This window comes from Siniperca chuatsi, linkage group LG7 (genome assembly GCF_020085105.1).
Source record: "Siniperca chuatsi isolate FFG_IHB_CAS linkage group LG7, ASM2008510v1, whole genome shotgun sequence".
Classification (NCBI taxonomy): domain Eukaryota; kingdom Metazoa; phylum Chordata; class Actinopteri; order Centrarchiformes; family Sinipercidae; genus Siniperca; species Siniperca chuatsi.
In genome coordinates this window covers 10,485,416-10,508,802 of record NC_058048.1, presented here as the reverse complement: position 1 = coordinate 10,508,802, position 23,387 = coordinate 10,485,416, and the positions used below count along the sequence as shown (strand labels likewise).

The window sequence follows — 23,387 nt, the reverse complement described above, 5'->3', positions numbered from 1 at the left end:
TCAGCAGATCCTCAACTGGCCGTTTCTGCCTCACTAGACTGTATACTCTCAATGCAGTATGAAAAAGGAGCCGGTAAATCCCCACACAGGGATTTACCAGCTCAAGGTCAGTGTGAGGCTCACCTGACCTTGTTTGTTGCAGGAAATCCTATCCTAATATTATTAAAAAAATTAAAATAAATATATATATATACATATATATATATATATATATATATATATAAAAAAAAAAAACTTTGTCCTTCACCCCCCGCGGGTGGTCTCGTCCTTCGAGCTCGGGTCCTCTACCAGAGGCCTGGGAGCTTGAGGGTTCTGCGCAGTATCTTTGCTGTTCCCAGTACTGCGCTCTTCTGGACCGAGATGTCTGGTGTTCTTCCAGGGATCTGCTGTAGCCACTCCTCCAGTTTGGGGTCACTGCCCCGAGTGCTCCGATGACCACGGGCACCACTGTTGCCTTCACCTTCCAGGCCTTCTCCAGCTCTTCTCTAAGCCCTTGGTACTTCTCTAGTTTCTCATGTTCCTTTTTCCTGATGTTGCCATCGCTTGGTATCGCCACATCAACCACAACGGCTTTCCTCTGTTGTTTGTCAACCACCACGATGTCAGGCTGGTTCGCCATTACCATTCTGTCAGTCTGGATCTGGAAGTCCCACAGGATCTTGGCTCGGTCATTCTCTACCACCTTTGGAGGTGTTTCCCACTTTGACCTCGGGGTTTCCAGTCCATACTCAGTGCAGATGTTCCTGTACACTATGCCAGCTACTTGGTTATGGCGCTCCATGTATGCTTTTCCTGCCAGCATCTTACACCCTGCAGTTATGTGCTGGATTGTCTCAGGGGCCTCTTTGCACAGCCTACACCTTGGGTCTTGTCTGGTGCGGTAGATCTGGGCCTCTATTGCTCTGGTGCTCAGGGCCTGCTCCTGTGCAGCCATGATGAGTGCCTCTGTGCTGTCCTTCAATCCAGCCCGCTCTAGCCATTGGTAGGACTTCTTGATATCAGCCACTTCAGTTATGTTCGGTGGTACATCCCATGTAGGGGTTTGTCCTCCCATGATGGTCCTTCCTCCAGCACGTCTTCCTCTGTTCCCCATTGCCTGAGACATTCACTGAGCACGTCATCTGTTGGGGCCTTATCTTTGATGTACTTGTGGATCTTGGATGTTTCATCCTGGATAGTGGCTCTCACACTCACTAGTCCACGGCCGCCTTCCTTACGGCTAGCGTACAGTCTCAGGGTGCTGGATTTGGGATGGAACCCTCCATGCATGGTGAGGAGCTTTCGGCGTCTTAACGTCTGTGGTCTGTATCTCCTCCTTTGGCCACCTTATTATTCCTGCAGGGTATCTGATCACTGGCAGGGCGTAGCTGTTTATTGCCTGGGCTTTGTTCTTGCCATTGAGCTGACTTCTTAGGACTTGCCTTACTCGTTGAAGGTATTTGGCCGTTGCCGTCTTCCTTGTTGCCTCTTCGAGGTTGCCATTTGCCTGTGGTATTCCAAGGTACTTGTAACCATCCTCAATGTCTGCTATTGTTCCTTCTGGGAGTGAGACCCCTTCTGTGTGGACTACCTTCCCTCTCTTTGTCACCATTCGACTGCACTTCTCAAGCCCGAATGACATCCCAATGTCAGAGCTGTAGATCCTGGTGGTGTGGATCAGTGAGTCGATGTCCCGCTTCGCTCTTAGCGTATAGCTTGATGTCATCCATGTAGAGGAGGTGACTGATGGTGGCCCGTTCCTGAGTCGGTATCCATAGCCAGTCTTGTTGATTATTTGGCTGAGGGGGTTCAGACCTATGCAGAACAGCAGTGGGGACAGAGCATCTCCTTGGTATATGCCACATTTGATGGATACTTGTGCAAGTGGCTTACCATTGGCCTCAAGGGTGGTTTTCCACAGCCTCATCGAGTTCGCAATGAAGTCCCTTAGAGTCCTGTTGATGTTGTACATCTCTAAGCATTCAGTGATCCATGTGTGCGGCATTGAGTCATATGCTTTCTTGTAATCAATCCAGGCAGTGCACAGGTTGGTGTGTCGGGCTCTGCAGTCTTGGGTGACTGTTCTGTCAACCAGGAGTTGGTGTTTGGCTCCTCTGGTTCCTCTGCCAATGAGCTGATATATATATATATATATATATATATATATATATATATATATATATATATATATATCTTGAATCCAAAACAAATTACTTTTTGTTGGTGTATTAGTTTGTGTGTTAGTTAATTGGTGTTACTTGCCTGTTACCTGTTGTCTTACTGACAATAACACATGGACAGAACATGTTTTTTCAATACATGTATTTAAATATTTAACAATTCAACAGTTCATTTAAATCAATATATAGTTGAACAGGAATTAAAAGAACATGGTATGATTTTTGACATTTTACAAAAGCCTTCACTCTTCTTTTAGCTGTTTAATTAGTCCTTTCTTGCCGTCCCTGTCCTCAGTACTGCAAACAGGTTCGGTATGACATCACGGTTGGCAGCAGTGGCTGTTAATTCTGCTGATTGGAAATGAGTAGGTGAAGTAAAGAAAACATCCATACTCATCCATTTGGGGTGATGCCAGCCTAGGAGAAGTGTTATGGGCTAGACCAGATGAATTCTTTATTAGTGCTTCCCTAAGAGCAATTTAATCAACTGGCAGTAAAATTCCTGCTGACCGAACCTGCACAGTCTGCACCAAAAGAGCAGAGCAGAAGTTATGGGTTTTCTAAATACCACCCACGCAAGAAGTTGCGTTGACACAAACTTACATAACATGAGTTTTGTAAGTTGTCACATTATCATTTGGCATGTGAATCACATCATTTGATAAATGACAGCAAATGTATTTGCAGGCAATGCAAATACATGATCCAGTGATGAATAATGTCACAGATTTATAATCAGCCCACAGCAAGAAACAGCAGCAATGTAGCCCAAAAAACTGCCAGGACTGCAGTGACATTTTCACAGTGTTATACTGCCACAGAGACAGCCAGAGGGGCTGGCACCACAATTATATAAAACCTCAAATTACATTCACCTGAGACAAGCTTGGGCACCTGACAACTGACAGCTATGCACCATTCAGCAGAGCTGAAAGTGTCCTTCAGCTCATAATTTCACAGATAATTGATGTCACCCATTCTTTCTCTGAAGGTGAGGTTAAACGTTACGCCAATGGAGACCATTTACATATTCGTCTGCAACTTGCAACATTAAAATGCCCCATAATGCCCAAAAATTGCCAGTGTGAAGACATTCCTTGTTCGTAACAGTTAATGGGGCACTAAGGATGATGATCTGCAATTGTTTTGACCAGAAAAGATAGTACTGTACTGCTTCCAGCAACAGTCGAAGTGACACACACACACACACACACACACACACACACACACACACACACACACACACAAAAACATTCAATTTCTTTCCCTCGTAACATGATTCCTATGTGATTAAAGCAACAACACTGAAGCAGCTCCTTAGGGCAACAAAGTACCCTTCTGAATTTCAGCCCAGAGTGAGGGTATGTCATAAGAAATTTGGCATATTTCACACTTTTGGTTTAATTTGAGCACTGTGCAGAACAAAGTTTTTTGAGCCCAGAAGCTCTCTTTAGAAGCCACATCATTAGACTGATGCCCCTTAGTGCTCTAACACTATCACTGAGCTGTATAATCTGGCTCTGACACAGTTGTCATGCATCATTTTTACCCAGAGAATCACAAGATAGATTCATGACATTGGAGCGGCTGATAACTGTTCAACAGAGGAAGAGAGGGTTGCCTAATCACCATACCGCTGTGGCTGCTAACAGCCAGTTTTCATATTAGACAAAGCCACAATTAGATCCTATCTGTCCCAGGTGACAGCTCCCGTAGCAACAGGCAGGGATGTCTGCAGTTTCACCGCAATATCTTACACCACAGTCTTGTTGTAACATCTTGCAATAGTCAAGTTCCTTAAACCTTAACTAAAGCTCACAATTCATGAAACTTTCCATCAGCCTGTTGCTGGATGTGGAATCACACTGAAGAAAATTCCAATAACACACACCTCACTATGGTAAAAATACGGTGTCCCAATTCCAGACTGTGTAGATACAAAGTATAAAGTACGCTATCTACTCATGTTGACAGTGCACTATTTTGACGTTTAGTAGACAATAAAGTACACATATCACTAACCGGGAAACGGAAAACTATGTCTACTACTGTGAGCACTGTTTTTATAGGGACTTTTTGTTTGTCTAAGATTTGTTTTCATTTTTATAAGCTTAGAGTATTTTCTTAATTTTCTCTTGGTCCTTGTATTGTGGGACACTATAAAATCACATTATGATCATTTATATGCTGGCATTTTCTTCATTTTTTGTCATGTTTCCAGTGTTAACACTGTACATACTCAAAACACAGAATAAGTAGGCCTATATAGAGTGTAAAATTCGCGCATCAAACTACAGTACACTCTTAAGCCCTGCTCGACACCAGTTTGATCAAGTAACAGTAACTCTCAAAGACTGTGTGATTTGTCAAGGTTTGACAGCCAAGAATCTCGGTGTTATGTTTGATCTTACTCTCTCTTTTGATCAGCAAATTAAAGATTTCTGTCCTTGGCTGATGCAGAGCTCCTAATTCACACCTCTGTTTCATCCAGACTTGATTACATGCACCGTAACATTTTGTTGTCAGGCCTGCCGTGTGCTTGTAATAAAAGTATTCAAATGGTTGAAAATGCTGCAGCCAGAATCTTAACTATAACTACAAAATTTGATCATATCACACCAATTTTAGCTTCCCTTCATTGGCTCCCTATCCATGCCAGGTGCTTCTGATGACTTACAAAATTATAAGTTTTGTAAAGTCTGTTTGTTTGTGTCCCACAAGCACAGCTCTGAGCCTATCTCTCTCTCTCTAGTTTCTCCTCCTTGTCCTTTCTTTCCATTCAGGCTTCTCTGTGCTGGACCATCAACCATCCTGGAACCTCTCTCTCTCCTGGCTGTCGGTGCCTCATTCAAGATGTTTGGATCTGGATCTTTGTCCTCCAGGAGATTCAGCCTCTCCTCTTGTCTCTTTCTGTCCCTTGTGTGCATGTTGTCATTGTCACTCTCTCTCCCTTTGTGTGTCTTTCTTTCTCCTCTCTGTGTGAATGGTGTGCTTAAGATTTGCCTCTTGTGTGTCTGCCAGGTCTCTATGGTGGAGAGGAGGTCGTGTGGCTCAGGTTCTGTCTGTTTGGGGACACCTGAAGTTGCTCAACATCGTCCCGAATCCATTCTTCACATGTATACAATCTTTCTATAATTTTGTCACAGTGTTCATACTGTCATGTTACGGTGTTGGCAAAACGTCTGCTGTGAATAAGGTCTACCTGCCCCCTTTAATTCCCACATTACAGTCTGTCATCAAGAAAACGAGAAACAGCTGCTCAAGAAAAGCCGTGGCTGCCTTCGGAAGGTCCTATCATCTCATCTACACTGATAGGGACTGCATTAATCAATAGCAATTTACACATATGAGTGCATTGGGGTACACAGGTTTAACATTTATTTAATTTTTTGCTTCAGTGGACCAGTTACTATTTTCAGAAGTGTTTTAATGTGTTTTGGCAGAATTAATACACTAATTCACTCAAACTCTTTCACTGTTTTTCATGCAAATAACAATTAATTAATGGAAAAAACAAAGTCAATTTGTATAAAGATTATTTTAGCTTGTCATTAGATATATCTTTAAATAGGAAACTAGGCTAAAAAAAAGTTTGAAAGGCTATATGAAGTTAGCAAGCTGACAGACAGCCATTTATAGCTAAAGAATTGCCTAGCTTAAACTTACACATCCAACACACAGAGCAACATTAGCATTCATTAATAGGGCAATATTCACTCTCCTTTTTTTAGTGCTGTTTTGGTCTCCAGGAACTCCAGAGAAAAAATATCTTGGTCTTTAGCTTGCTAGCTAGCTGCTAACTTTGTCTGTTGTTTGTCACTGGGCAGGTAGCATAGTTGGTTTATTAGAGCTTATTTGCTACTTTCTTTCTCCCTTTTTCCATGGTGTCACTGTAATATATCTGACATTCAAAAACTGGGAGGACGAGGGCTGAATTTGCACTCTTAAAGTGGATTACTGAGGTTTATTTTTCATTACACTACAGTATATGGGAGGGAGGGCTGTAGCTGTATTTCTTGACACCCAAATTTAATCCTTTCAGCATCACCCACAATAATCGCCTTGTGCATTCACAACTTTCTCTCCTCGCTGGAAGCCTAAACCCCTTCAACCTCACGGCCGTGAAGAAATCTTACTTGTGTCGTTTTCTGTCGCTGCAGGGAGAAGTTGACTTGCCACGTTGGTGGTGTCCATGCTGGAAGGGGCGGAAGGCGATGCTCCTGAACATCCCGTCCTCCGCTGGCTCCTCCAGCCTCAGCTGAGGGATGAGATGCCCAAAGGCCATGTCCTCTGTAACAGGTGTGCGCACACTGTAATCGGTGCGGGGAATACTACCTGCGACCCACTGAAGGCTACACCACTATTGGCCTGCAGTCGGATCGTCTCTGCTGTGCGGGCTGCAAGGCGAGGTGGAACTCGTTCTCAAAGTGGAGTCTGGGGCAGGTGTCCTCGAGAGGGTTCCCAGTTAAGTGAGGAAGTTATTTCACTCACTTTGTGTCTCACAAGTAATTAGCACAATGTTTTTGACTATAAAAATCTTTATTCTATCAGACTCTTCAGTGCCCTCATTATGTCTCTGCCTACATTTGAGATTAGAGGGTAAAATGGGATGTACAGAAGTAGAAAGGCATTTCACACACTATTTATACTGTAATTGCATACAAGAACTTAACTTTCATAGGCACATCATACACCTTTTGGGACTAAGATTTTTCTGAAAGGGTAATTGATGTTTGCCTGAATGGTCATGATTATTATTATTATTATTATTATTATTCAACAACGTGTTAAGCACAAGCATGACATATTTATTAAGTGTCCCCTGTCACAGACAGAGGATTCGGAATATCATTCAGTGATTAGGCCTCATAACAAATGTGTTAAAGTCGTTGTTGGCTTCTAGGATATGATACAAAAAGTGCCACCATAAGAGAAATGTCGTCACCACAGATGTCAAAATGTGTGTGTGTTATTTAACCTGCCACTTGCTGGTGTAGTAGTGGGTGAGATAATCTGAAGACTTGAATGCTATAGGGTCAACTTTTGCACATAGTTATGAAATGATGCAAACTGTACTAATACCCTTCATGTACAGCATATTTGGATCAACATTTTAGATGAACACCCTGTAGGTCAAAAGGAAAACGTGTTATACCACAGGTTAGAGTCTGAAGGTGAAATCCTCAGCCAAGTGGTTCTCTTCTTCAGAGTATAGAATTATGGATCTCCTTTGTCTAATTTAGCTGACAGTTCATTTTACTTGCTTGCTCCATTAAAAGATACTGTATCATTAATTGCCTCATTTTTTAAATTAGATGTACTAATAGCTTTCAGAATTGAGTTTCTAGTGTACTAAATTGATATTCATGCATCTTGCTTTCCTGGTTTAATAAAGAAAATCAAATACTTTAATTATTGACTATTAAGATATCTTGTTGGCTGTTTATCTTGTAAACACTAAGCTTAGTGTGCAGACATTTTTTGACACAGCACCAAAAAAGGTGATTCATCCTGCACCGACTTAATTAAAAGCTGAAACACATCACCATTGTTCTAGTTAAACAACACTTTTTCTCAGCTATAACGTCAGAGAATCACAATGTAAATTAATGCTCACATTTATCAGGGATGTCATAGGTGCATTAATCATAATCGGGCCTGTCAGATAGAACAGTATCAGTTAGTCAGTTTACAATTTAGCCTCCACAAATGGATAATTTCTCCATAGTCCATCTATATGCAACTCAAGTTTTAAAAGTGAAATTGCAGCAGAGAACAGTGTGTGTCAAAAATAGCATGCTATTAACCTCTCTATCTAAATGTATGGCAGCACTATAATTAGTGTAGTTGTCAGAGTGCGAAATATACTTTAGATGTGGGTCACAGAGCAATGTTCATTAGCCAGAGATAATCAGTGCAAAGACACGCAAAACACTGGTAAAAATCCACAGTATTATTCCGAAAGACTGACAATAGTGAAGCCAATTTGTTGCTTTCAGTGGCGTGCTGGAATGTTTTTCACCCGTCTTTTTAAAGCTGATTGTCAAAGATAATAGATGATTAGCTTTCAGATGAATGAAACCTGGATAAGAGGTTTTTTTATTGTTAAAATGGAAACAACAGTCTACACTTCTGCTGCACCCCTATTTATCATTATATTGTGTTGCACTTGGTTCACATGTCAGGTTCCACCAGAGGGAGCTTTAAGCAAAGCCACTCACAGTACCTGGACCCAATGAGATCCACTAACAATATTACTGTCATGTTCTTCCATTGAGCCATTTAGGACAACTGTGCACCGTGGACCGTTACATAAATGGATAACTTTTATAATTTTTTTAACAATATTCATGGTAAAATTAGGTTACAGTTATCTGTGGGGACCCAGGAATTAAGAACTGGTGATTAGTGACAAGGTCATTGTCAAGAAAGACGAAAATATTATCCAGACCTCACAAACTTCGATTAAAAAAGAATAATACAAACATAGTGGGGTGCACGGTGGCAGAGCGGCTAAAAGCTCCTGCCTCCCAATAAGGAGATCGTGGGTTCGATTCCCGGACCAGACCAACATCACACAATCTCTCTGGGTGGAGTCTGCATGTCCTCCCCGTGTTACCGTGGGTTCTCTCCGGGTTCTCCGGCTTCCTCCCACCGTCCAAAGACATGCATGTGTAGGTTAATTGATAACTCTAAATTGCCTGTATTGAATGAATGTGAGAGTGAATGGTTGTCTGTCCTTGTCTGTGTCTGTGTTAGCCCTGCGACGAGTTGGCCACTGTCCAGGGTGTACCCTGCCTAAGGCCCAAAGTCACTGGGATAGGCTCCAGTCACCCGCGACCCCTAACGGGACTAAGCGGTAGAAAATGGATGGATGGACAAACATAGTTCAGCTCCTGAAATTCGACCGCCATGTTCCAAAATTGGCTTGCAGCTCTCTTTTTCGTTGATACGGGTTACACATGAGATTTCTGATTAACTAATCTCAGCGGATGATGTATGATTTCTTTCATCTCATTAAGAGCCTATCAGAATCACAGATAACAAGAGAGCTATCCCCAATCAACACCAGAGGGTGCAATTATATAAGTGACTTCAATTATGAAGGCATTGTGTGGCAATCTACCAGTATTTACTTTGCAGATTATAGAGGGAGACCAAGAGCAAAATACGATTTGGTATTAATTAGGCTACAAAGCTCGCTCAGAGCAAAAAGATTTCTTTTCTGTGTAATGACATATTTTATCATTTTTGTATTTGGGATAATTAGAGTGTGAATGTCTGTGTTAATTCATAATTGTGACACATCATGCTATTAGATGATTTGCAACACCAACGATGTGTCCTAAATGGGCACAAAAAAAAGGCCAAATGTAGATTCTATCTAAAGTCTGAATAACATATTATCTGTAACACTGGAAATCACCATCTTGAGTTTTCTGATGGTCCAAGCTGTAACCAAATGATGTCAACGCATGCATGCATTGATAAGCGTATGTGTGTGTGTGTGCATGCGTGTGCGTGGGCATGCCAGTGAGATGGGTTTATGACAGTGTCATCACACATGGCTAATCATGTGGAACAATGGGCACAGGGACATGGAACAGGGAGTGGAGAAATGTGATCTGGCCTTGAAAATTTGATCTTGCTTAAATATGGATGCCGTGTTTTGAAAAGATGTAAATTTAGCAAGGAGTCTGCAGCCAACTCCTCAACAAACAGATGTTGGAGAACACACTGGTAATTGTATTATCCCCCCATCCCCCATTTATTTCCATTTGTTCACCCCAGTTTTGTGTCTTCTTGTCGTACCTTTTGTGTGCATCCTTGAAGTACAGATAAAGTCACACCCTGTGTCTTTAACCAGGGTTGACACAGATACTCCATCTTGGCAGTTCAATAGATTGTCAACATAAGAAGAACTTTTCAGAGGGAAGAAATGAATGTCAGTCGATAAGTGGCTGACAGGTCAATAGATATTGCTGACCTTGTTGCCAGGGGCGTGACTGTCACATTGGATGGAGGGGGAAGGAGAGCCCCCTGCCCAATTGTTGCGTCCTCAGCCACTATGAGACCACAGATCATGATGGGCTTAGTTATAACAGCTGTACAGAAGGTGATGTCCATATCTGTAATAAAATACCTTAAAGGTCCATACCAGTGATGTTGCATGTTTAAGCCATGGATGATGCCCCATTCATTCCAATGCTTCCAATGGTACATATGCAGAAAACATTCTTCAGGCTTCTGCATTTCTTTTTGGCCCAAAAATGGCACGAAATTAATATCTTCATTTGCCTCTTCATTACTTTTAAATGAATATAAAAGAAATATAAAGTAAGTAATACAAATGACTGCACCGTGCAACCGTTTTAACAATACTAAGAGTCTACAGCCCTTGCTAAAGCCTCTGTGAGGTTGTACAGCTGTGCTTTGAGCTAAATGCTCAAACAGTAGCATTGTCATTGCGAGCATGACAATGCTAAGATGCTGATGTTTAGCAGGTATAATGTTTACCATGTTCACCATCTAAGTTTAGCATGTTTGTGCTAACATTAGCTAATTAGCTAATGCTAGAATGCTAACATTAGCTAATTAGCTTGCTTTTAAACCAAAAGTGTTGGATAAATTAACAATGTGACCTGTTGATGGTGCTAGAGGAAAAGTCAGAGGATCACCAAAGTTATAAATGATATCATCATGAATGTCATTGCATGCCAATCCATCCAATAGTTGTTGAGACATTTCATTCACATCCACAAGTCATGGTCTCGTCTCTCATTGTGGTGCTAAAAGAAAAGTCGGGAAAGTACCAAAGTCAAAAGGATTGATCATCTGGTAATCATGAATGTCTGTACAATAGCTAAAAAACACATCATAAGAATATAGATTGATTTTCAACATTGTGGAAGTAAATTTGCTGAGTCTTGAAACTTGCTTGAGATAGCTAATAGGTAATTCAACTTTGAGAAGGAATTGTGGAATCTCTTCTTTAGCGTTTGCACACAAGGATGTTCCTACACTTAAAATATTAACATCCATGTTTCAGTCAGCCAACTCACTTTGAATGAATTTGTTATTATGTGAAGACATATGTACAGTACCTTACAGAGTAGAGCGTATTAAAAGAGGCTCTGACCTCATCACTCCCCATACACCAAGATCAGCTCAGAGGAGAGTGGGGAGTGACAACAATTCCCAAACCCACTGCAAAGGAAAGGTTAGTCAAAATAATAATTACAAATACCTGAGCTGAACATGTTTACCTGACTCAGGTGTGTTGAATATATGGTGTTAATCTTGTTTTGTATTAACTCTTTTCAAAGAGGCCAAAATCCAAATCAAGATGCCACAAGACCAATTAAGTTGTCATTGAATATTTTATTTGCAAATGAAAGAGTAATAACTCAGAAGTCGTAAAAATATACATTTTTTTACTTGTGATATTTACATGGATTGTTTTCATCAAACGAGCAAACAAAAAATCCTGTACTGTTTTACAAAACCAAAGAGAAGCCACGGCAGAAAAACAGATGAGAGTAAAGAAAATAAAAATGTCTTTCATTTCCCTTTTGTAACGCCGCGCTGAGCGTGTCTCCCCCGACAACGAAACAATGTAGTCAAGAGAAACAGCCAATCACACAGATCCCACACAGGCCGGTGATGAGCACAGCACACAAAAAAGTGCAAAGTACATGGATGATAAATTCAAAATAAAGAAGAAGACAAAAATAAAGCTTCATAAAATTTTCTGTGAATATATTTACAATTGTAGATTTTCTTTTTTTTTTCTTTTTTTAAAACTATTTTTAGCCGAATACAGTTATGTTACATCAAAGCAAAGCATTCCCTTTCATCTGCTCAATCTCCTAAGACATGCAGGTACCTTTGCTTTCCTTCTTGAGGTTGACTACAGCCCCGTCCATCTCCTCTCTAAAAAGTAACAATACATCACATTCCCCATACTGACATACAAGGCCAAACCACAAAGTCTGAGCATCACTTTGCCGTGCTCAACAGCTTTAATCAGAAATAAAACTGCTTAATAGAACATGAAACATTGTGGCTACATGAGATTCATACTCCTATCATATAACGCAGGATAACCATGAATGATTTCATGTTTACTGCACCTTTGAGTGTTGATAATAAGACAATATATAGTGCTGATGGATACTGTTTTAAAGAGTGCTATCGGATGTGCTGCTGACACTCTTTCCTCCTCCACTCTCTACTGAACTGACAAAAGCTCCTTAAAATTAATTTGTTGGAAAGAGCGCAAGTTTGTCAGGCCACAAAGCTGCACACATGAGAGGAGAGATGCAACGCGAGGGCTCATGAACTGGGGGAATCTGCCACCTGAGACTTGCAGTTGCTGGAAAGCAAATCAAAAAGCTTGGAGGAATTTAACAGCTGGAAGACTTGCATCCCATCCTCCACCACCACTGCTACTTCCATCTGTGGTGGAGGGAGTTTCAGTGGCAAGAGCCTACAGCCCTGGCTCAAAATCAATCCTGTTATACCTCTCCTGATTCCCAATAGTACTCTCGCAGATTCCCATGAAAAAAGTCTTGAAGCATATGCTATCCAGATTGTTAGAATGCATAGCAGTGTCTGTCTTTCCGAGTGCATGTGTGTTTGCATGCACGTGTTTTGTTACAGTAGCTGTTTTTATATATCTGTGTTTGTATGTGTGTGTGTGTGTGTGTGTGTGTGTGTGTGTGTGTGTGTGTGCAGATGTCCACTGGGTGATGCAGTGTCCCTTTCTGTGCTGCATTTAGTATCCTGGTTCCATCAGTCAGTCGTAATACCTCCAGACATTCGATCCATCAAATTGATTCTGAAGGAGCAGAAATAACAAGGACTGCTGTTTGGGCTTTTGTTTGTGCAAACTGTGTGTGTGTGTTTGTGAGCGCATGTGTGCATGTGCAACTGTTACTGTGCATGAAGCACACACCTGTGTGTCTGTGTGGACCTGAATGTGTCACCTGTACCTGTTTATGTGTATGTACATACAACTGTGTGTGTGTGCCTTGAGATGCCATCAGTGCACCCAGGGCCAAGTGCATTCTATGTTAAGAGACAGCAAGAGCACGGAGGGAGCGTACAAGTGGCCTCCAGAGCTGACAATAGTTATGAATTATGGACGTGCTTTGTCTCGAGACGCCACCCCCACAAGCAAAAACATGACTGCTGTCTGTGAAGCCAAGTGCAATAGGCATATAAGTCAGTGAAAACTAAAATAAACACTGCCAGTCTGCAGTCATATCAATTTGGGTAGAGGTTACTTTGCCTGACTGGATCCTCTCCTTGAATGGCTAACATGAGAATGTGTGGGTGTGGCCCAAGGGCTTATACTGAATTTACATGCACACACCCACACATACACACTCACACACATTCACAAACATGCATACATGCACGCAAGCACGCACGCACGCACAGACACCCACCCACACACACACACAGTAGCTTCCCTGCTCAAATATGATCTGCTGTCTCTATTTGAATATAAAAGGCATTTCTCTTAGTATCTTCCCTTACAGTTAAGTCACATGTAAAATCCCGCATGTGAAGTCAAACTACATGTGCTTTTCAGACAGATGTTGGTTTTCAAAACTTTTGAAGTTGAATTACTTCATCTTATCTGACACGTTTTACTTTAGTGTGAAAATTTTGATTTACAAGTGAAACACGACTAAAGCCCCGCTACCAGCCCAGAGAGAATAGCAATATTCATTACACACTATAATATTAACGTGTTGGATAATTGCTCTTCTTAGAACCAGTAGTGGAGCTTAAATTGTTAAGTTTGTCCTGAGAGTAAAGGCCATGGAGTCACTAAAATAAAAACAGCTCATTTCCTTTGATAGTATGAACATGCTCACACAATTTCATGCCAATCTGCCACTGGATTTTTGATATATCTCATGCACAAGTGGAAATCTTGGATGGCGTGCCAGATTAAAGGTCAGGGTTCATCAAAATATTCATTATGTGTTGACTATAAATTCTTGTAGCAGATTTTTATGGAAATCTGGCAGGTACTTTTCAAGATAACTTGTTAATGCCCATTTCAAGGGGAAATTTTGACCCAATGGTGCAAAAGGTCACAGGGTCACTAAAATCAGAAGAAATTATTCTCAGGAGATCAATAAAATCCATACTACATCTCATGAGAATCTGGCCAGTAGTTGTGAAGATATTTTGTTTTGCACAAGATTAAATTTTTTTCCCTACACTTGCACCTTTGATTACATATGATAATATTGTTTTCCAATGAATACATGAGTTCAAAGATAAAAATGTCAAAAATGACATCAGAATAGGGGGCTTCACTTATTACACAACATGTGTAAAAAAACACAAGGTTTAAATTCACTTTTGGGTCCCATTTGACTCTTTTGTAAGGGGTATATCTCCCCTCACTTACCCTTATTTATTAAATTATATGACATCATGTGCGTATATCTATCTGTATGTACAATATAAAACAAGACTGATTACAGAATGTACAGTACATTGTCCCATGGCATGGGATTGCTTTCTCACCATGGATAATTCACTCTGCTTGGTGCTCCGTAGGCTGCATCTGTTATTACTAGGGCAAGTTTTTGAAGTTGTATCTCTCAGTATTTGCCACTGTTAACCCTCAAAACTGGATGTGAACAGAGACTTAACCACTGGTGTGCTGAAGATAAGGACAAAGAAAGAAACCATCAAAAGGAAAAGGGATTGCAAAGGCACACTAGATAGGCTACTTGCCTTTTTTTCCAGATACTTTCAATCAAACTGCACTGGGTCTGTCTGAGGATACGACAAATGGGGATTGGCTGATAGCACAGCTCGACCAATAACCAAGCAGGACCCGGTGATTCAGTGAGACAGCAATCGAGTGCCACTCCATTGTTATGGATCCAGGGAGAGTACTGACAATGATACCATACACTCCCTATACAATTGAAGTCTACAGAATCATACTCCTTGCTCCCTTCATTCAGACATAGTAATTGTAAAATTGAACGTCAAAGTCAATTCTTTGTGCCTTAGCTCGAATATTGATTCAGTACCTTATAGGAAACTAATGGGGTCCACCATCTTTGTACATCACACATTCATGGTGACAGATTTTGGTTTCAGTTCAGAAATGTAGCAGGTAAACAAAAGAGTAAAAAAAGCAACAATAATAACCCATCCTAGGGATTGGTGGCACTTCTTAATATGGATGAATGGACATATAGCTGTCTGTCACCCTTTACAACCTGTTCAGAGAGAAGAGACAAAATAAAATAAAAACAAGTCCAGCTGGTCTAATAGATGCTTATCCCCTATATTTAAAGTATTGACTTGCTATAGGCCTAATACATACTATTTAATTATTCAGGGAAGATATTCAGTACCAGAAAAGGTCCATAGATGTAGACAGGATATGGGAGGGGGGTAACAACTCCACTGATTTGACTCCACTGTCAATGCTACATCCATGTACCTGAAGTTTCCCCTGCTGATTGTTAAAGCAGATGAGCTGTTTGTGAGCCAGCTGAGTCAGTCTCAGGACTGTCGTGGTTTCTCACAGGTTCGTTATGAGAGCACGAAAGACAGAGAGCACCGAGGCAGATAATGCACATGCCGCACATTGTGTCTGTCCACATGGATGGGCGCAATCAGCCCAGCCCATGGGAGGCAAAGGGGTTTGTGGTTTCAGAGCATGTGCTGGAGACAGCGAGTCGGAGATGCAGGGTGACATGAATCAAAGAATCACGCCACCCAACCCCCCCTCCTCCCAGAAAAAATCAAACAAACCAGTAGCTGTCTTACACTCTTGAACTTTCTTCCTCCTTGTTTCCACCCTGCTTGTATCCATCTTGTATTTGCCGACAACCAAAGCCCACCAGATGTATGACTCCATTGGTACCTGGCTGAGGGTTTGGCTCTACTTTATTATCCAGCTTTTACTGTCTCCCCTTTTCCCCCTCTTTTTCTCCACTGCATGCCCTAACCCTTTGATTTGATAAATAAATAAAAGCTCTACTAGGGGGCCCCTTCTACCTCGCTGCACATGGTGCTACCCTGCAGCTTCCAAAGCTAAAAGAAGGAACTCAGAAAATAAGTTCTGCCTTTAGCCATGAGACACAAACAGTGTTGCATCTCGGGTCTTGTTTTTTCTTTTTTTTGTTGTTTTATGTAATTCAGTAGGGGGCAAGCATATCTTATTTTCCCTTTTTAAGTATGCATTCATGAAAAGTACTTTTGGACTTATAGTATTGATTCTTTTAATTACATCCTTTTAACTAGTTGCATTTCTTTGTTTATGGAAGAGTCTTAGTCTTTGGGAGGGGACTAGGGGGCTTGGGCTGGGATGGGAGTCTCACATGGCTGCATGAAGGGGTTGGCTTTCAGTCCTACACAGTCTGAAAAGCCTTGGTCTGGGCAGGGACCATGAGGGTGGGGGGTGTGGGCCCAGACATGTTCCTGGAGTTGTATTTGGGAGTGGCAGGGGGCTCGGGGGTCTTGGAGGGCACCACTGCAGTGTAGGCTGGAGGGGACTGGGGGAAGCCTGGAGGCTGTCCGTTTTCCTTGAGAGCTGCTACAGCAGGTGGGCGGGGGCGGTGACCACGCTGGGCGCTGTTGTGCACCATGGACTGGGTGGAGGAGGCTCCAGAGCGTGAGCTGCCGGAACGAGACGAGGACAGGGAGTTGGGCTTCACTAGCTTGGCCTTGGGAGCCTCTGCATCCTCCCTGTGGTTAGAAACACACACACCCACAAAGAGCAAACAATGATGACAAAAGTCTATTTATTTTATATCAACTGTGCTTCTAAAAATAGAGAAGAGGAACCCACAAACACAAACACACACACACACACACACACACACACACACACACACACACAATAAATCGCAAAACAGCACAACACAGTGCCATTCCTAACACTATTCTAAGACTCTTTTCACACGGGACAAGTATTATGTGGAGACCTCATGTAATTTATGAGATACCCCCCAGCCCCTGAGTTTTGTGGAACACATTTGCATGGAATAATGAAATCTGCTGAAATCACTAGTTCCCCAGATTCAATTGCTGATGGAAAAAAAAAAGTTTTGGCTGAGAACACAATGAAAACTTTCCATTATAATTCTACTTTCATGACAAAAGCAGGATAAAAATGTTACAAAACAGCACAGACATACAGTTACAATAGTAACTGTATGGAAAAAAATTGACAGTAGCATTAATCACTGAAACTAAGGTAATTTGTGCTGTGGTTGTTACTTGGATGGTATTGAAATTGCAGAGGAGCTTTGTAGTTATTATAAATCACTGTCACCAGGTCATCAGGGTGTGTGGGTTGTCAGCAGGTAATATCATTCCATTGCTATAAGGCTTATGATTGTCTACAGAAAGTCAGAAATAGAAACCTCTCATCTGTGCACGACTGCCTACATGGTACCTTCTCAGACACACCAGAGAAGGTCCTATAACTCTTAGAAGGAAAAAAATAAAATCTTTAAACAGCAGTGAGGTTGGTTCTAAATCTATACCCAAGAGATGTGCGTCACTAAAACTGAGATTAGTGGAAAGTCTCAGACTCTTAACATGGTATAAAAACAGAAAACACTTCAAATCTACATTATTTACTTGAAGCTGTTCCTCAACCATGCTGCATTATTCATTGTTACAGCAGTAAATATGCACCTTCACCAACTCCAGTCTGTCACAAAAAAAAAATACTGTTGCTTTTACAAGTGTCATTAGCGGTCTACAGGGTCCACCAATGCATGCAGGCTTTAGAGTGAGCAATAAGCACTAGTGTGATCCATCAGCTCCGATGCCACACACACACACACACACACACACACACACACACACACACACACACACACACACACACACACACACACACACACACACACACAAACACACACAGGCAGACAGGCAGACAGCAAACACATCCAAGCATACAGGGGCTGTTGCTGTGTCAGTTACCATTTGACTTGCACACTATAACTGATTTAGAACGGTTTCAGTTGAACTGGTGCTGATGGGGTAACACACGCAGGGTAATGCACGGCTATGTGCTAAAACTTTTTTAAAGCAATTGCTAAGCAGAGTCAGAAAACACTGTTACAATAGATATTTACTTACAGTTACAGTATGTATAGGCTTGGCATATTTAATTCTTGTGAATATCAATTATTAATAACCAATATCTTTTTTACAATATCTAATTCTTAAACTTAGTTCCCATGCAATAAAATACTTGAAACTTAAAATGTGTTGTAGGAAATTACTGCACATTAATCAGGTATCTGCTGTGAGGGCATAACTTTGGTTAATTGTAACATTTACTTTTTCATTTGTCTGCATTTGTTTTTGTGGCTCACCTGTCACTTTGGCATACAGTATGTACTGTATATCATATCTCCTACTGAGTTTGAGATCACACTTGTGGGCAGTACGGGTGCTGAGGATGCTGCAGAACCCACATCTCCAGGTGCACCACCCCCAGCCACAGGTGGCTGAAGTAGGCTATATTTGTATTGTTACGTTTTTCTGTCTCATTATACCCCACATGCCTCTGCCTCGATTTCACCTGAGATACCTTGCTTTTGCATGAGATATTGCATCAGCTAATAATACATAGATGTTTCCTGCTCAGTTTGTCAGACAAAAAATCTGCCTTTAAACATGATTAAGGCAGATATTACACATTTTAAATGCATGTAATTGTACAATGTTACATTGGGTTCGTACTTAAGAGTAGTAGTAGAGTATATCTACAAAACAAATCTAGTGGCAGGTGGTTTCTGCATGACATTAACAGGTTTGAACTCATTAAAAGTGTAAAGTGCAACTAAACTAACAGAGCAACAGCCCCGTAGAGATATAAAAACACACAGAGAAAAAACAAAAACACATCCACACAATTTTTGCATTTTAACATGCATTTTAACTAGTAAAATAGTAAAAAATGGAAATAAAGTGAACCAGTCACAGAGGAAAATAGGATGAGCAAACCTGATCTCATTTGGAGTCTCCTCCTCCTCATACTTCTTTTTCTCTTTCTTCCGGAAGACGAGCCAGATGATTAATATGACAATGAGGACACCAAGGGATATTCCCACCACTGCACCTGCTACCATACCTACATCCCTCACATCTGTGAACAGAAAAGAGGAAGTGATGAGTGACGAGAGACAGAGTCACTTACTGTGACATATTATTCATAGTTTTCATTCTTAATCTTAAATTCACAAATACTTATGGTCCATGCTCATCTATTGGGAATACTTCAACACTCCCTACGTTTGTGCCACATCAGCCAAATTCAATTTGACACGAGGGCTATCAAACTGTTTCTGCTGAGCTACTAGATGTGTCATTTTCTGTACACATGACCCGAACCGTCCTGGGCCTCTCAGGAAATGTATTAGTGTGACAGTAAAACATAGCTGTTGGAGCATAGGTGACGACCAGTAACCACCAGTTTAAGTTTGGCGCAGTCCCTATAGTGTTGGAGCACTGGGGGAGAATGGGGAGGGGGAGGGGGTGGGGAGTTAGATGAAAGGCAGGGAGGGGAATGAATGTATTTCCAGCTGCAGTTTGAAACAATAACCATCAATCAGTGTGGCAGTTTGGTGTGAGGTGAACGCTGCAAGGTCGACTCTCCCTTCCCTCCCAAAACTCACGCTGCATTGTGACCTCAATGGTGCAGTTTTCCTCTCCCACATCATTGCTCGCTGTGCACCTGTAGACACCTGTGCTGTCCATGGTGAGATTCCTCAGGGTCACAATCTCTGGGTTCTTGAGATCTGGGGAATTAAAACAGTACAGAATACAGAATAGACTAGTAAGCGGAAGTCTGGTGAGACAGTTAGCTTTTACAAATGATGTTTTTACAAACAATTTGGGTGCAAGTGTCTACTGTATATTGTTTTGCATTCCTACGTGTTTATCCTCAATGTCAATGACATTTGCAGGACAAGAGAGACAACTTTATTATATTATGGCTGAAGAAAGAGAGAGAGATAGTTAGAAGGAAGAAGCATGAGGGAGCAAGAGAGAGATAGTGTTTATTTAAGAATGAGGGCCATCACACTGAGGAGTACTTGAAGGGAGTAGCAGGGGTGTGTCTGAGAAAACGAGCCCCACAGCCCCATGGGATATTTAGTCATCCATGCCAATGACAACCATGTGATAATACCTTTCACCAGACCCATAAATAATGGCTGCTGACGCTGTGTGTTATTGTCCAATGAAAACTAATTAGACTGAACAGGTGTTGTTTGGTGGAGGTCATTAATTTGAAGGTTTTTGTCTGGGCACATGCCATCACGGATGCCAGTTGAACACTGGAGGGAAAACTGAGACAGAGAGGTTGGCACCCCGGGGGTGTTTATGCCGGTTTAGAGAACACACAGTAGAGAAAGTGCATTACCATTATCTTTTCTGCTATAAACTGTCTCTGTTACTATTTAGAGGCAGATATGCTTGGTTATGATCCAAGAGGAATGCCAGAATCCACACCATGTGAATGAAGTGTGCCTTAGGGCGACTACCAAGCCAATGTTTTATTTGGTACAGAATGTAGTGAGAGCTGCCAGTCCAGTTTTCCTGGACCAGTCCAGTCCTGTGTATAACATTTGATTTTCTCCACTTTCTACACACAATCCAAGAAAACATTGACTGACTGACTTCATGCCTGCAGGTATAATTCGCTTGAGCCAGGCTGACATTTCAATGTCACAGACATCTTCATTAGATCACAGTATCAGCCTGGATCCTCATGTTTATATAACTCATCCCAACAGAGTACAACTAGAAATCACAGGGCTGTGTTCTGTTTGATTTCCTGGAAACAAATATATAGTATGCATAATGTGGTCTTTAGCTATAGATGGTAGTACTGGTACTGGTCTAAAGGGAAGAAAGGCATGCAGTATCAGTGGCCTAATTGAGCCCATCTAAGTGCCCTTTAGTAAAGCATTGTAACTGTTAATTGATCTGGTGAATGAGCTCAGAGAGCCACCAGGAGGATGTGGTTGTACTGGGCAGATTTAGGTGGCAGTGTCTGCAAAAGTATGAATGTAAAGTTAGGAGGAGGAAAAGGCGGTGTGCTTAGCAAAACACCTCCTTGGATAAATGCAGCCTATAAAAATCACAAATATGAAAATGATTCTTCAAAGTATTTCTCTTCAGAGGGCTTGAATGGTGAATCAGCATGTCAGTGTATAAAAATCACAAATATGAAAATTATTCTTCAAAGTATTTCTCTTCAGAGGGCTTGAATGGTGAATCAGCATGTCAGTGTAATGCCAATTATTTTCCTTACCTATCAGTGCCAGGTTTGGCAATTTGCCCAGACTCTTGCCTTTGTCTAGTACTCGCTCCCACTTGTAGCTGATGGGGTCAGAACCATCGCTGGACTTACAGCTCAGCTTGACATCACTGCCCTCCAGGAGTTTGCCATCCATCCAGCATCTAGGCTTGGAGGGTTTGACTGTACGAACACATGGGAATCAGAACCATTTTAATACAAATGTGCAACAAACAAGCAGACGTTTGTTCTTTATCACATTGGTACAGATATACTTATAATTTTGAGTTTTGCATATAATTTCAACCATTTAGTTGATGCCTTTTACCTACTGTGATGTAATAACAGAACAAATTAATAGAACATGTACTGTATCAGTAATATGTGTAGTTTGTATTTTTTTGTGTAAAAATAAAGTAAAAATAAAAAACAAAATGGCAAATACATTCATCTAAATTTACATGAGCTTTTGCTAATTATTTAATTTGTGGATATGAAGTAATCTTTTAAATTACAAGATAAGATACAAGACCAAAGATGAATCTGTAGCAACATCAGAACAGGCTTTCTTTAGTTGTTCCATTTGAAAATGAATGAGAGACTCATAAGTAAGTACTGAAACTGGCCTGTGTGATTATACGGAGAATATAGACACATTTCCTAATTTTGAACTGTTATTGCTATTATAAAATAAAGTGTAAAACCTCAAACAAATAATCGTCGATGGATAGGTCAGTGATGATATTATTCTCTAAGTGTCTAAAATGAGCTGAATTATAGTTCACAATGGATTTTCTCTTTAAATAGAAAATTTACTGTAGCATGAGTTATTCCATAATGTAAAGCCAAGTGAAACAGTGTATATCACCTCAGAATAAAACACGACATAAAATGAACAGCAGAGGAATAAAAGTGAGATAATAATAACACAAGTTGTTAAGCTGCATAAAGTTGAAATGTTTAACATACATTATAAACTTTATTTGAATTGTGCCTATCTATATCCATTACTGGTGTCATTTAGAATTTTTAATAAGAATAAATCAATCTAGCACACCATCACTGTCCCATAGGGAATGGATCAATGTGACCCCAGAGCTGGCTGTGAACGCTTGTGGTAATATGTTCTCCACTGGTCAAAGGTTTTATTCATAGTCCAGTAGCTGGAGGCATAGTACAGTATAGCTGGTGCCTGCTGAGCCCCGTACAGCTGCTCTGTTTAAGTGCACGCTGAGAGGCACTGCAAAGCTATAAAAGCAGGAAAATAGCACACTGTTTTCTCCCTTCCAAGTGACATATTTTTAGATCAGTGGTGAACTAAATTTAAACATCTATTTTGTATTTTTGTTTCTGCTTGTCAGCAAAGTTGCAGTATAAGTAACTCTGTAATGCTAAAATGTAGTGAGTTAGTGGTAGCTGGCACATAAAGCCAGATAGCTTATGTGTATCCCTTCCTTTGTTCATCTATCCCACCTTTTCTCTGTCCCGTCCCCATCTGTCTGTGCATCTCGCAGCTCTGTCAGGGTCAGTTAGGCCTAACTGCAGCAGGAGCAGTTGGCACACATAACCCCAGACACACATAAACACACCACAAATCCTTGTACTTCTATCTGTGACCATCACTGACATAATGCATTCCCTAGCCCCTTACCCTGACCTTAATGGTTCAGTAGTGAACATTTATCAAAATAACTTTTTTATATTATATAAAATATATTTGCTGAAACTGTCACTATATAGTAAATGAGCCAGATAATCTGTGAAAACATCCGGCTCCTCAGGCTCCTCCTAATAAGTAATGTAATTTGCAAGAATCCACCGCGCCAGAACGAAAACAACCAATCAGAGCCAAGAGGAGTTTCCATCGCAGTGTCGATCACTGCTCTTGCACACGCTGTGCAGCCCCCCTC

General features: G+C 41.1%; 2 protein-coding genes across 2 annotated transcripts in view; both read right to left on the bottom strand.

Moving 5' to 3' along the window:
* The window catches only part of gramd1bb (GRAM domain containing 1Bb), a 124,721-nt gene extending 118,098 nt beyond the window's left edge, over window positions 1-6,623 (bottom strand). Inside the window, exon 1 of the mRNA XM_044201582.1 lies at window positions 6,296-6,623. Within this exon, the coding sequence (XP_044057517.1) occupies window positions 6,296-6,444 (149 nt within the window). The 5' untranslated portion in view covers window positions 6,445-6,623. The remainder of the gene's footprint in view (window positions 1-6,295) is intronic.
* Window positions 6,624-11,520: 4,897 nt separating this feature from the next.
* The window catches only part of clmpb (CXADR like membrane protein b), a 68,118-nt gene continuing 56,251 nt past the window's right edge, over window positions 11,521-23,387 (bottom strand). Inside the window, exons 4-7 of the mRNA XM_044201569.1 lie at window positions 21,493-21,660; window positions 19,850-19,972; window positions 19,179-19,320; window positions 11,521-16,898 (exon numbers count right to left, since the gene is read on the bottom strand). Of these exons, the coding sequence (XP_044057504.1) occupies window positions 16,562-16,898; window positions 19,179-19,320; window positions 19,850-19,972; window positions 21,493-21,660 (770 nt within the window). The 3' untranslated portion in view covers window positions 11,521-16,561. The remainder of the gene's footprint in view (window positions 16,899-19,178; window positions 19,321-19,849; window positions 19,973-21,492; window positions 21,661-23,387) is intronic.